Consider the following 12772-nt stretch of genomic DNA (forward strand, 5'->3'; position numbering starts at 1 on the left):
ATATAGGGCATTTGTTGTAAACAAACCTTTTTTTTTGTTTGCTTGGTTGGTATGCAAACTGACAAACACATTTAGTACAAATCAAGTCCTTGAATAAATAACAATATGTTATTTCGTTGTACCAAAAATGTCGGATTTTGTACCACAAAATGATGATTTGCGGAAAGCATAAATTTTTTACTTTCATTTGAAGAAAAGTGCTGCAGAGTCGCATCGAATGCTTGTCGAGGCATACGGTGATTATGCTTTATCAGAAGCAACATGCAAAAGATGGCTTCAACGATTCAGAAATAACAATTTTGATGTGCAAAATGAAGAACGTGGCAGACCACCAAACAAGTTGGAAGACACCGAACTGCAATCGATATTGGATGAAGATGACACTTTAAGTCAAAAGCAAATGGCAGAAGTGTTAAATGTTGCACAAGGAACAATTTCTGATCGTTTAAAAGCTATGGGAAAGATCCAAAAGTGTGGAAAATGGGTGCCGCATCAATGGAATGAAAGACAGATGGAGAACCGAAAAAACACCTGTGAAATTTTGCTTCAAAGGCACGAAAGAAAATCAGTTTTGCATCGAATTGTTACTGGAGATGAAAAATGGATTGATTTTCAAAATCCTAAACGGAAAAAATCATTGGTTGATTCGGGACAACCATCAATATCGACTGCAAAACCTGATCGATTCGGCAAAAAGGCAATGCTGTGTGTGTGGTGGGATCAGAAAGGTGTGGTGTGCCACGAGCTTTTAAAACCTGGTGAAACCATTAATACTCTTCGCTATCGACAACAATTGATTAATTTAAACAATGCATTGATCGAAAAACGATCAGAACGGCCCAAAAGACACGGGAAGGTAATTTTGCTGCATGACAACGCACCTGCACACGAAGCAACACCGGTTCAGGATACCATCGAAACACTTGGCTGGGAGTTGCTACCCCATCCGCCGTATTCACCAGACTTGGCTCCTTCGGACTACCATTTGTTTTCATCGATGGGACACGCATTGGCTGAGCAGCACTTCGATTCCTACGAAGAAGTAGAAAATTGGGTGTCTAATTGGTTTGATGCCAAAGAGGCACATTTCTATTGGCGTGGTATCCGTAAATTGCCAGAAAGATGGTCAAAATGTGTAGATAGCAATGGTCAATATTTTGAATAATTTTTTTTTTCCTTGTTAAAATTGGTGTTTTATTTTCACGAAATAGCGCTCATTTCATACCGGTAGGCCTGGTAACAGTAAAAGTTAACATGTTTTTCCTTTTTTTCTTTAAAAAAGAACGGAAAATATATATAGAGTGGACGTTATTCCCAGGGATACCCTGTATATGCAAGGTGAATCAAAAGTGTTCATTTTAACACAAAGCTAGTTGTTTATAATAGAAAATTCTGAATTTCATTTGTGTGTCAGATTCCGAAATTCGTTGTCCATTAGTGATACGTCCATCAACTTTTTTCTCATTTCAGTAGGGAGGTTACACGTGGCAGGATTTTTACTGAAGTGAATAATTCAGTATATACTACAAACTTTTTTCAGTAATTAATCTAAATTATATGACTTAAAGCTTACTCGAAAACACGACGATTCTATTAGTCTTAATTGAACAAAAAACCTTTGCTACAGCCCGGTAAGAGACCAATTATGTAACTGAACTCCATAATCTTCACCGGGTTAAAAAAAACGACATTATGATCTACATACGGTTTGGATACATAATAATCAGTGTCCATCAGCTCGTACCACAAGCTATTAAATAATTATGGAACAATCATCGAAAGTAATGCCACATGGAAAAGTCTATCACCAAATATAAATACAAAGGTTGTATGCGATTTTTAATTAGTACATTACAGAGTACTAATATCGCATATACTCTAATATTAAGAGCAATGAAGCTGCTAATTTTATCGTATTTTGGTTCTTTCGGTGGTTGGTTCTCCTATACCAGATCAGTATACGTCGAAATATGATATAATGTGGATGTCGACCAGATCTCACACAGTGATAGGTTGCTTTCCAATTATATAAATTGTTTATTGGACAAAGAAAATTGTTCTCCAGATGCTATAGAGCTGAAAAGTGAGTGCATTTTTTTATGTTAACATAAAGAAATGGGAAGTAGAAGATGTCATGGTGGCTGTTGGTGTTCAAAATCGAAGGATCCGAAGTTAGGTTTTATTACAACTACCTAATAGATTTTACAAAACATCTAGAAATCAATTGTCTACACTCCGATATCTTCAAGGATTTATACGTTTCATGCGTTTTGGTTAGTAACTAACAAGTCCTTGTTGTCCTGGACATTTTTAATCCAATTCACCGATTCTGGCATCTTTGCGGGCTTAAATTAGGTAATTCTCGCCGATTCTGCAGAAGCTTAAGGTTCTTTCAACATTGATTTCCATAAATTAAAATGACGTTTCAAATACATTATTGATTATTTACCAATCGCTTATCTTCTTGTATTTAATAAAACAGGCTAATTTATTATTATTAACGCGTAAGGTAACTCTGAAAATTGCCATAATAGTGCTCAAGAATACATTGCCTTTTATGAAACATCAATAAGAATGCAAAAACAGCTTTACAAAAATCCATATATTAACTAATTTGATAGTAATTTTTGAGTATTTTTGGCAATTTATAATTGGTCGTTTATTTAAATTCTCGATATTTTGATCAAAACATGTTTCTCAGCCGGTTTACTAATTAAGTAATTTATGAATGTGGTAACGCTGGGACCGCCAATACTTAAAATATCAAAAAGTATACAGTATGTTCTTTGAAATAGTCAAAAATCGTTTGAAGACGGAAAAAATTATGGCATTTTGAAAGCTGAAATTGTCAGCATTTAAGAAATTTTCAATCAGAATTGTTTAGATTTTAAAACTTTTTAAGAACGAGCACTGGAATACTGAAGCTTATGATTAAATCTGAATTAATTGAGAAGGACAAAGTTTTCCGACCATTTTAAATACATAAATTCATGTTGTAAAAAACCAACCTCGAGGACCTTTAGGAGGTTCTGTCCACGAGGTTTATCCTCACATCGTTCGCTGGAGAACGTTCTTTTTCTCAAATTACAGAATTGCGCCCCTGCTATTCGTAAAAGAAACTTAATTACAGTTTCAGTAGGTTTCAAAAAGAATTTTGCAACTGAATTTTCCATAGATGACATTTTTTTAGAAAATTTACCTGACGCCTTTGGAACAGATTGTTCCAAGTGTTCTGCGAAACAGAAGGAAGGTGTTAGGAAAGTGGTGAATTTCCTTATTGAAAATAAAAAAAATTATTGGAAGGAATTGGAAAAGAAATACGATCCAGAGGGAAAGTACTACCAGAAGTATTAAGATACAGCTAAAAACGGGAACTTGGGCTTTTCGTAATTCCTTATAAGATTGTGAGTAGGATTATTGTATTCCCTCTATCGCATATGCATCTTGTATTTGATATTTTGGATATCTTGTTCTTCAGATTTATTTTAACAAATCAGCATTTTATTGTGTATACCTTAAAATATTTATGGCTATTAAACAGAGTTATAATAAAAAAAAGTCTGATTCTGCCTCATCATTTTTTGTATACTTGTTTGATGACGTTTGACTGATTGATTAATGTGAATTTTAGAAAACTACTTTGCAATATTGTTTACTATTTTTGCGAAAATTAAACATCTCAATTAGAGAGGTATGAGATGCATAATGCACATAAAAAACTATTTATATTTTAACATTTAAACATTGGTGGTTCTGACCAGCTATTTTCTCTTCTAGGAATCAAAGGATTGGTAAAAGTGGCATTTATATTAATTATCTGTTTTTCTGTAAACTACATACATAAATTTTATTAATTTCAGAACTTTTTGTGCAAAAATCACAAGGGTATTCTTCCAGTTCTGGAAACTTCCTTACATTCGAGTTTAAAGCCATATAATCTTCTTAAACAAAAATTTAAAATTCGAGACGAAAAAATTAGTTTAAGTTCAAATTCAGAATCAAAATCTACTTTATAGGTAAATTTTTAAATTTCTAAGGAAGTTACAAGTTGTTTCAGTAAATCTATGCATAGCGACTGAGAATGGATTGAAAATATGTTAATTCCAAAATTTCGAACTTTTATCCGGGAATTTTCCTATCTCATTTAATATTCGTATTGTATTAAGTTTCTAGTTTATTTAAAATGATATGACAAAAAATGGTATTTTACCTGGATGATACCGGAATAAATTAACACAATTATTTTCTGACGAAAATACGATAAATATCTTCAAAAAATCATACATAATTTTGAATTAGTTTTCAATATACAGGGTGAGTCTTAAGTAATGGGACACAGAGCAACGATGGATTTATGACATCAAAATAATGCAATATAGCTAAATTTATGTTATACCAAAAGTTGATAATAACTGAGATACAGGGTGCCAAAGTTGAAAAATGAAATCAAATTTTCTTTAATATCTCTGGAACAATTCGGGCTAATTTCACGAAATTTCTTATATAGGGGTTTTTGAAGATGATCAATTCAAATTTATCGACGATTTCGGTGTATCTTCTAGAGGGCGCCACAATCGACAATTAGGAGTCATTTAAACCATTTAAACTTTTTTGTGCCACGGCGTATGTCATTTTGTCCTCATAAAATTTGTTCCCCTACCTTTTCTAGTTAAAAAAGTTATACCTCATTGGTGTCGCTAGGAGCGACGGTTTTCGAGAAATTCAATGAAATAACTTAAATTCCCATTTTTTCTACTTGTTGACATGTAACAACAAAATTTTTTTGTATTGTTAAAAAAGCACAAAGATTATATGAAAACAATTTAATACCGTAGTTGGTCTTTTATTGATATATTTATTTAAGCTCCAAACGAATATTTTAACAATAACTAAAAAAATTAGAAATTAAACATATCTTCCTGTGACAATAAATGTTCGACGTGTCCACCATTTACTTGGATACATTTTGCAATTCTTTTACAAAACGACCTTTATATTTTAAATAGCAATTGTTCATTTCGAAATAATGTAGCTGCATTTTGAATTTTGTTTAATAATTTTTCAGGTGTATTTATTGTATTTTGGTAAACGGAAGATTTCATGTAACCCCATACACAAAAGTCCATAGGATTGAAGTCGGGACTTCGTGGGGGCCAGGGTATTTCAAATCCACGTCCTATACAACGATTGGCAAAACGTGTACTTAAGAAATCCCTTACTGGACGGGAAAAATGTGCGGGTGCGCCATCTTGCATAAAAAACATTACTTGCCTTAAATTCAGAGGCACATCATCAAGAAGGTTCCCTAGTTCATTTTGGAGGAACTCTAAGTACAGAGGACCATTCAATTTGGGTGGTAATACATAGGGTCCTACGAATTAGTTGTCAATAATCCCGCACCAAACATTTATTTTAAATTCGTGCTGAAAGTGGCGTTCAGTAGTTAGGTGAGGGTTTTCTGTGTCCCATGCATGTTTGTTACGGTGGTTAATTATACCTCGACGGGTAAAAGTTGCCTCATCCGTAAAGAGGACCTTATTTTAAAACAGTGGATCTTCATTCTGGCACATCCGAAAGAAGGTACAAAATTGCAATCTCGCTTGAAGATCGACTTCACATAAATTTTGCACCGGCGTAAAATGGTACGGGTACAGTTTCTCTTTATGAAAAATTCGCACTACTGATTTTTGACTTACTCCTGCACGTACTGCCATACGCCTTGTACTTATTTCTGGGTTATCAACAACGCCTTCTAGAATTTCTTCTTCTTGCTCTGGTGTAATAATTTTCGGGCGTCCAACGGTGTTTTTTTTATGTTGAAATGAACCGATCTCACCCAATCGATCGTAAATTCTTTTAAACGTTTTAAAATTTGGTTGTTGGCGATTTGGGTACATTTCGAAATAACGTTGACAAGCTTGACGCCCGTTATAATTTTCTTGAGCGTATACACACACCATATCTCTCATTTCAACATTAGAATAATTATTATGTCTCGGCATTTTAATTAAATTGTAAATTTATTTAAACTTTAAACTTTTTTACTTTACAAACACAATGCAGTAAAACTGAATATTAGTTTGACATATGTTATCATTCATTTGTTATATCATAGACTACTAAGATAAAATAACGTCGTAATTTTTTTAGTTATTGTTAAAATATTCGTTTGGAGCTTAAATAAATATATCAATAAAAGACCAACTACGGTATTAAATTGTTTTCATATAATCTTTGTGCTTTTTTAACAATACAAAAAAATTTTGTTGTTACATGTCAACAAGTAGAAAAAATGGGAATTTAAGTTATTTCATTGAATTTCTCGAAAACCGTCGCTCCTAGCGACACCAATGAGGTATAACTTTTTTAACTAGAAAAGGTAGGGGAACAAATTTTATGAGGACAAAATGACATACGCCGTGGCACAAAAAAGTTTAAATGGTTTAAATGACTCCTAATTGTCGATTGTGGCGCCCTCTAGAAGATACACCGAAATCGTCGATAAATTTGAATTGATCATCTTCAAAAACCCCTATATAAGAAATTTCGTGAAATTAGCCCGAATTGTTCCAGAGATATTAAAGAAAATTTGATTTCATTTTTCAACTTTGGCACCCTGTATCTCAGTTATTATCAACTTTTGGTATAACATAAATTTAGCTATATTGCATTATTTTGATGTCATAAATCCATCGTTGCTCTGTGTCCCATTACTTAAGACTCACCCTGTATAAGTAGTGTAGTATGCATATAAATATTTAATTTATTTTTTGACGATGGAATAAGTAAGTGGTTGTTAATGGTGTAAAACAGTGGAAACATCCGATTTCCCCTTAAATTAAAAGTTCTGTAATTAAATAAATAGCCTAACAATTTCAAGATAAATGTGAAAACAATTTAAGTGAGTTAATTATTTCATTGCAAGTCAGTGAATTTTATGTGAATTTATTCCAAAACCTCTCCGCATAGACTTTAACATTCAATTTCTCTGTAAATACAGGGTATTCTAGAACAAATTATACTAATGAGTATCGTGTGTTAAATTTGTCTTTTATATACAAAAGTTACTTTTTTCATTCTATAGTGCGTAATTTTTTTTTTATTTATGAATTCAGAATAAATCACACAATTTTTGATAAGAAATCTGCCAACGAGTGCGTAATTCTTTCAATATTTTTCTGGAAGACTTCCAGGCTAGGAAAGCTGAAAATTTTATAAATCGAACCATTTCAATGGACTTCAAAGTTACCCAAACTCAAATGCAATTTTTAAGGCAACCAGAAATTTTCCAGCTTTTATATTGGTGCAGTTCAAGACAAAAAAAATTAGGAAATCATACGTACAAAGTAATTTCCATGAACTTCAAAATAACAAAAAAATAATAATTTTTTTTGGAATTGCAAATTTGAAAGAATTACGCTTTTGAGGAAGATTTGACGCAAGAAAAGTAGAAACTTGATTTAACTATCAACCAAGGGAAAGCCCCCTCTCGAGCCCCCTTTTTAATTATTTCAAAGAAAGTTTAAATTTATTTCTTTGAAAACCCCGAGGAACTCACCGAATTATATGTTTAGCCCAACGACAGCTACATCAAAATACATTAATTCTTCACCATAAAGACCTCCACTTGATTTCAAGCGAGCTTTAGTTCGATTTAGTGCTTGGTCCTTATCTGAAATAGTGCATTTCTTCCTGAAAGTGTTCAGACTGGTATTTCTTAGCATGAGACACATAGCATAAGTTTTTCATTTTAGAGTTCACAAAAAATGGCAAAAATCCTTTTTTCAATATATTTATAAATTGTGAAATTTTACGTTGATATCCATCAATGTTTTTCTTGAAAAAAATGACATGATTTTGCATATATCTACAGGATATTAGTTTATTGGCCTTGATAACAAATTCAGAAGATCAATTCTCAGAAAATTTGCTCGCGTATTTTTCACCATTGACCATTTTAGTAACAACAAAGGAACTCATTACACAAAATACCGGTAATAATCTTTTATTTTCACTCGAAATTTTCAATTGTAAAATAACACCCGCTTAAACTTTTCTAATTTAAATACAATAGTGCCTATTTCGATTTAACATTACTCATAAAATGAGACCCAGTTATGATTTGGTCTCTACTGAGATGAATAAGTTTTAAGTACATTACAACTGAATTCCCTCTTTCTTAAGGTCAGCATCATAGCGAGCCTTGTATTTGCCGCTTGGGTCGTACTTGGCCTCCAGTTGGTCGAAATAGGGCCTCTTCTGCTCAATGAGGAACTTTAGGACCTTCCTCCCTACTTCTTTTTGTTTGGGACTACATTTGCTGCATCCATTTTCGAGTCCATCGGGAAGATTATCTGAAAATATGAATTAGCAATAATAATTTTTTTTTTCCTTTTATCTTTCTACTAGCACTTCTTCCAAGGTATCACCAACTTCTCGACCTGAAAATATAGTCCAGGAGATAAGGACAGCGCCGTAGACTTATCATATGATTCTCATTCGATTGTCTCAACCCAAATACAGCAAAGATCGTTTCAATATTGTTCCATTCTTTTGCCAAGAAATTATGAGTAACTTTCCAATTACGTATCGTGGAAAAAGCGTATATCCATGAGTAGAATTTAAAAGTTTTAAAATAAGAGCTAAAGGTTTAATACCCAGGGAGTTATACGGGAACGCTCGTTTTAATTTTTCTAATGCATTCGGCATTTTCTCATACCTTTAAGCTCCTTTCCCAGAGGGGTGCAAGTTCCCTTATCTAGTAAGCAATTCATGTAATTCTTAAACAATCGATCACTCTGCAAAATATCTTCCACGTTAACATTATCATATTTCGTTGTATAACCCGATTGAGGCCTTGCAACAGAAGAACACACACAAATCAAAGCCAGGAACTTGAGAACTGGACACATCTTTCTCTTTTAGATTTCCACCAAAGTCAACTGTTGAAAATTTGGTGGTATCGCACACGTACCCTCCTCAAGTAAGTAAGTACCTAAATTAACAATTAGTCGCAAAATACAAGTTTAATTGTCTTGTTATTGAGTTTGAGACAACTAATATTTACGTTGGTACCTAATTGATTTACATCAGAAACACTGATCAATTATTATTCGGGGTCAAATGGGCCGGTCAACTGACTAAAGTCTAAATGATTTACTCACTTTTCAATTCTTGGGCATCTGGGGTGCAGCGACCCTTATCCAGCAAGCAGTTCATGTAATTTTTCAGTAATCTATCACTTTTCAAAATTTCATCGATGTCCACATTGTCGTATTTGGTGGTGTAAGAGTCATCAGGAAGAGCACTGCAGTATACAGATGCCAAAGCTAACAAAAAGAATATCACTGAGTTCTTCATGTTCGCACCTTCGCGGACTGCAAGTGAAAACACGTTCGTTTCACTTAAATACTGGTATGCACGAGAGAAAAAGGTGACTCAATGTTCAAAGCAATTTGGACAAACATTAATTATTATTGTCGCATTTTTTATTCATCGACGAGTTCCTGTTAGTTATAAGTTTAAAAAATTAATTGCGCAATCGATTTCGTTGACACATGCGGATCGTCAAGTAGCACGTAATACAGGGTGTCTCACGAAAACGGGGAAGCTCCAACTCGGTGATTTATGAACGGATTTCGATAAACCAAGAACCAAGTAAAAACGATATTTATCTGATTACTAAGGAGCGCCAAAGCTGATTTTTTTTTTTAATTTTTTTGGTAGAAAATACTTTGATTATGTACAAGTTAACGTTAAAAGATTTTTTATTAAAAAAAAAAAGAAAAATTTGAGTAATATGAGTTACGTATCCGTCTGTATCCTAAAGTAGGGCATCGTGAGTTATGTAACCGTTTGTATCGTCATAAGTCCATTTGCGTTATTCTGCAACGACCTGCATTTCATTTCATCCCATTCAAAGGAATCATCTTGCAAAAAGACGCCTGGCGTCGGGGACAAGCGGCGCCCGCGTGATGCTCAACGAGAAGGGATAAGGTAAAGCCGCCCTTAACCACTGAAACCGCATTATTCTTCCTCATAATTTTCTGAGGGCAGCTATGCTACAAGCGTGATTGTTTTAAGCTGGAAGGAGTTGGGTGAAATGGGGTTCCCATTGCCATCCCAAACCATTGCTGAGGTAATCATTTTCGGATTAATATTACCTCACTTTCAGAAAAAAAAACATTTCATTTAGTGAGTGCTCCAAGACTGATGTCATTTTCAAGTTGATTTTTGAGGAGTGAAAGTGATTTATCAACTGAAATATTTATGAATGAACTAGAAAAATGATAACTTAACAATGTCTGATTGGATGCAAATCTATAACTTGGATTTTTCAACAAAAATACCGGAATATTTAAGATGAGAATGCGTTTTCCATTAATGCACTTGAGATATTAACCGTGCAACCGGACTGTGGATATGTGGATGAGATTGTGCTATTAACATTAGGTCTAAAGAATATGTTAATTTTCTGTATCTTAAGATCACCACAAACATGTGTTATTCCACTGTTGCGAGGTGTTACTTTGCGTCTTTCTACGCCCATGAAAGTGTTTTTACGCTCCCTGACGACATTATGGGTCACTCAAATTTTTCACCATAATTGTTAATTTTAGTAGACAAGAATTTTTAAAATGGTTTTAGGTTTTACTACATTGCAAATGACAAACAAAAACCACTTTTTGGTAACACAAATTTATTTCTGGTTCAAATATGAGAAAAAAATACAATTCTAAGACGACTAAAACATATATCGGTTTTTCTATATCTGCTACTCTCATGGTTTTTTCTACCTAGTGGTGTGTTGATTCCTCGTTGTTTCCTAAGACTTCCACGAATCGGTTTGGAAGCGATTGAAAAAGTTTTTGTTTGAATTCTTGTTGAATATTAACCCACGTTTCTACGATGCAAGTTTTAAGTTCCTTCATGGAGTTGAACTTCTTGCTTTATGCATAAACTACTCGAGAAAGTCGTTCCCGAAAATTCTCAATGGTGTTGAAATCTGGTAATCGGTCTGGCCAGGGTGAAACTAAAATATGTTCAGCTCGGAAAAAACATGTTTACTACTCGCATTGTGGGAACAGGTGTGTTATCTTGCTGGAAGATTGACCTTCCACTTGTCGGCTTTTCTCCTCTTTCAACGATCGGTTCTTGAATAACTTTTGTATATATTTATTCGCGGTCATTTTTGGCGAACAAAATATTAATTCAGTCTTTCAGCAGTTCCCTACCTCAGCCCAAAACAATGATACCTCCTCACTCCAGTGACCGTTTGCTTAAAAATGTTTTTTCTTTGCCTAAAATATAAACAACAATACCGATATCCATCAGAATCATCCGAATCAAAACGTTTTTCATCACTAAAAACAACTAGCCGCCATTTCTTTTTCCATCAGAAGTGTTCAACTGCGAATCGCTTCCCGTTGGCTTCGTGGGCTTTTCAAAGAGGAAGTTTTGTCTTTAAATTTAATCCTTTTAAATTTCTGACTTTTTGGAAAATGCGTTGGACAATAACGATGTTTGTTTGTACTCCGGCTTGTTAACAATTTTCCCTTGCAACGGCTGCAGAGTTGTATACGTCGCGTAGAGTTGTTCTCCGTTCCAGGACAGTTGTTGCCACGTTCTTTTGACCATGGTCGCCGCCCAGCTTAACAAACTTCCCTGTACCGTGTCAAAATTTTTGAATTTTTTTTTGTAAAGTTTCAATAAACTTCTTCTCCGGCAACACTTTTCCTCTTGTTATTGTTTAATTGAAATTAATCGTATTAAATAATAACAAATAAATAATAATAGAGGGGATTTGGTGTTTCCTAAGTTATTATTGCGTTTTGAAGAAGGTTAAGATCAAAAAGCCAGCATGGCCTATGCGTTCGTCGCTTGGGAATTTTATTTTATTTTCGCATATCAACTAGAAATAAATTTATGTTATTAAGAAGTTGTTTTTTGTTTATTATTTGCAACATCGTAGAACCCAAAATAATTTTTAAACATCTTATCTATTGAATTTAATAATTATCGTAAAAAATCGTGGGGGCCTATGATTTTCTCAAGGCGTGCATGTTCTCTATTTGTATAATAAATTTGTCCGTCTAATGTTCCTCTAGGGTCTTTACTTAATTTGGTGTAAACTCAGTCAAGTAAAAGGTTCTGATTTTTCGCTTATAGATAACACAATCCAGCATCAGCAGCCGTTTCACCCTTACAGTGACCTATTTTCATCTCTCTGAGTTGAATATCTAAAATCCCACGTCTCCATTTGCGGCAATCACTATCAACTTTATTTTTTCTTATGAGCGTCACTTTAAACTTTCAAATTTTTGAATTCAGGTATTTTTTTATAACTACCATGATACATCACATGCTAAGGGTCAGTTTTTCGGTTCGGCGCAAAAATCTAAATTTCTGCTTCCACAAATGAGTGCGACAGAAATGACAAAATAAAAAACAAGTTAATAAAGGGCATTTTAAGAGTTGCTCGAAAGGTATAGTACACCCCCCACGTCTAAGGGCAGCTTTATGCGTCTCCTTAAATAATCTAAAAACGTTCCTTCTTCTAAACTTGTGACGATATTCCTCCGCAGCTCATTAATATTGATGGCTACAGGTTTTTAAATAAGACCTTTCATAATTCCCATAAACAATAATGGGAAAAGATCTCGTGAACTTGCCAGTAATATATGTGTAGATCTTCATTGTTTGAAAATACCCGATAGAGAATATTAGAAAAAAAAATAGCTGCTTTCCTAGCCTTATCTGGCAGAGCACTATC

At 33.8% G+C, this 12772-nt stretch overlaps 2 protein-coding genes across 2 annotated transcripts; one reads left to right on the forward strand and one right to left on the reverse strand.

Annotated features, from left to right (window-relative positions):
* Positions 1 to 1918: 1918 nt before the first annotated feature.
* Positions 1919 to 3572, forward strand: LOC136346665 (ejaculatory bulb-specific protein 3-like; the record flags this gene model as incomplete). The annotated part of the gene is given in 3 exon segments (XM_066295990.1): positions 1919 to 1975; positions 1978 to 2083; positions 3191 to 3572. Coding segments are annotated over 3 exon segments (327 nt in total), but the record flags the coding sequence as incomplete, so codon positions are not given.
* A 1457-nt stretch (positions 3573 to 5029) lies between these two features.
* Positions 5030 to 6020, reverse strand: LOC136346779 (uncharacterized). Its single transcript, XM_066296215.1, has one exon. The coding sequence runs from the start codon at positions 6000 to 6002 to the stop codon at positions 5541 to 5543; it is 462 nt and encodes a 153-aa protein (XP_066152312.1). The 5' UTR covers positions 6003 to 6020; the 3' UTR covers positions 5030 to 5540.
* Between the last annotated feature and the right edge of the window lie 6752 nt (positions 6021 to 12772).

Source organism: Euwallacea fornicatus, chromosome 24 (assembly GCF_040115645.1).
Source record: "Euwallacea fornicatus isolate EFF26 chromosome 24, ASM4011564v1, whole genome shotgun sequence".
Classification (NCBI taxonomy): Eukaryota; Metazoa; Arthropoda; class Insecta; order Coleoptera; family Curculionidae; genus Euwallacea; species Euwallacea fornicatus.

What these genes read in the sequence shown, in the direction of transcription:
- LOC136346779 (XM_066296215.1), bottom strand. Translation starts at nt 6,002, where the DNA reads ATGCCGAGACATAATAATTATTCTAATGTTGAAATGAGAGATATGGTG.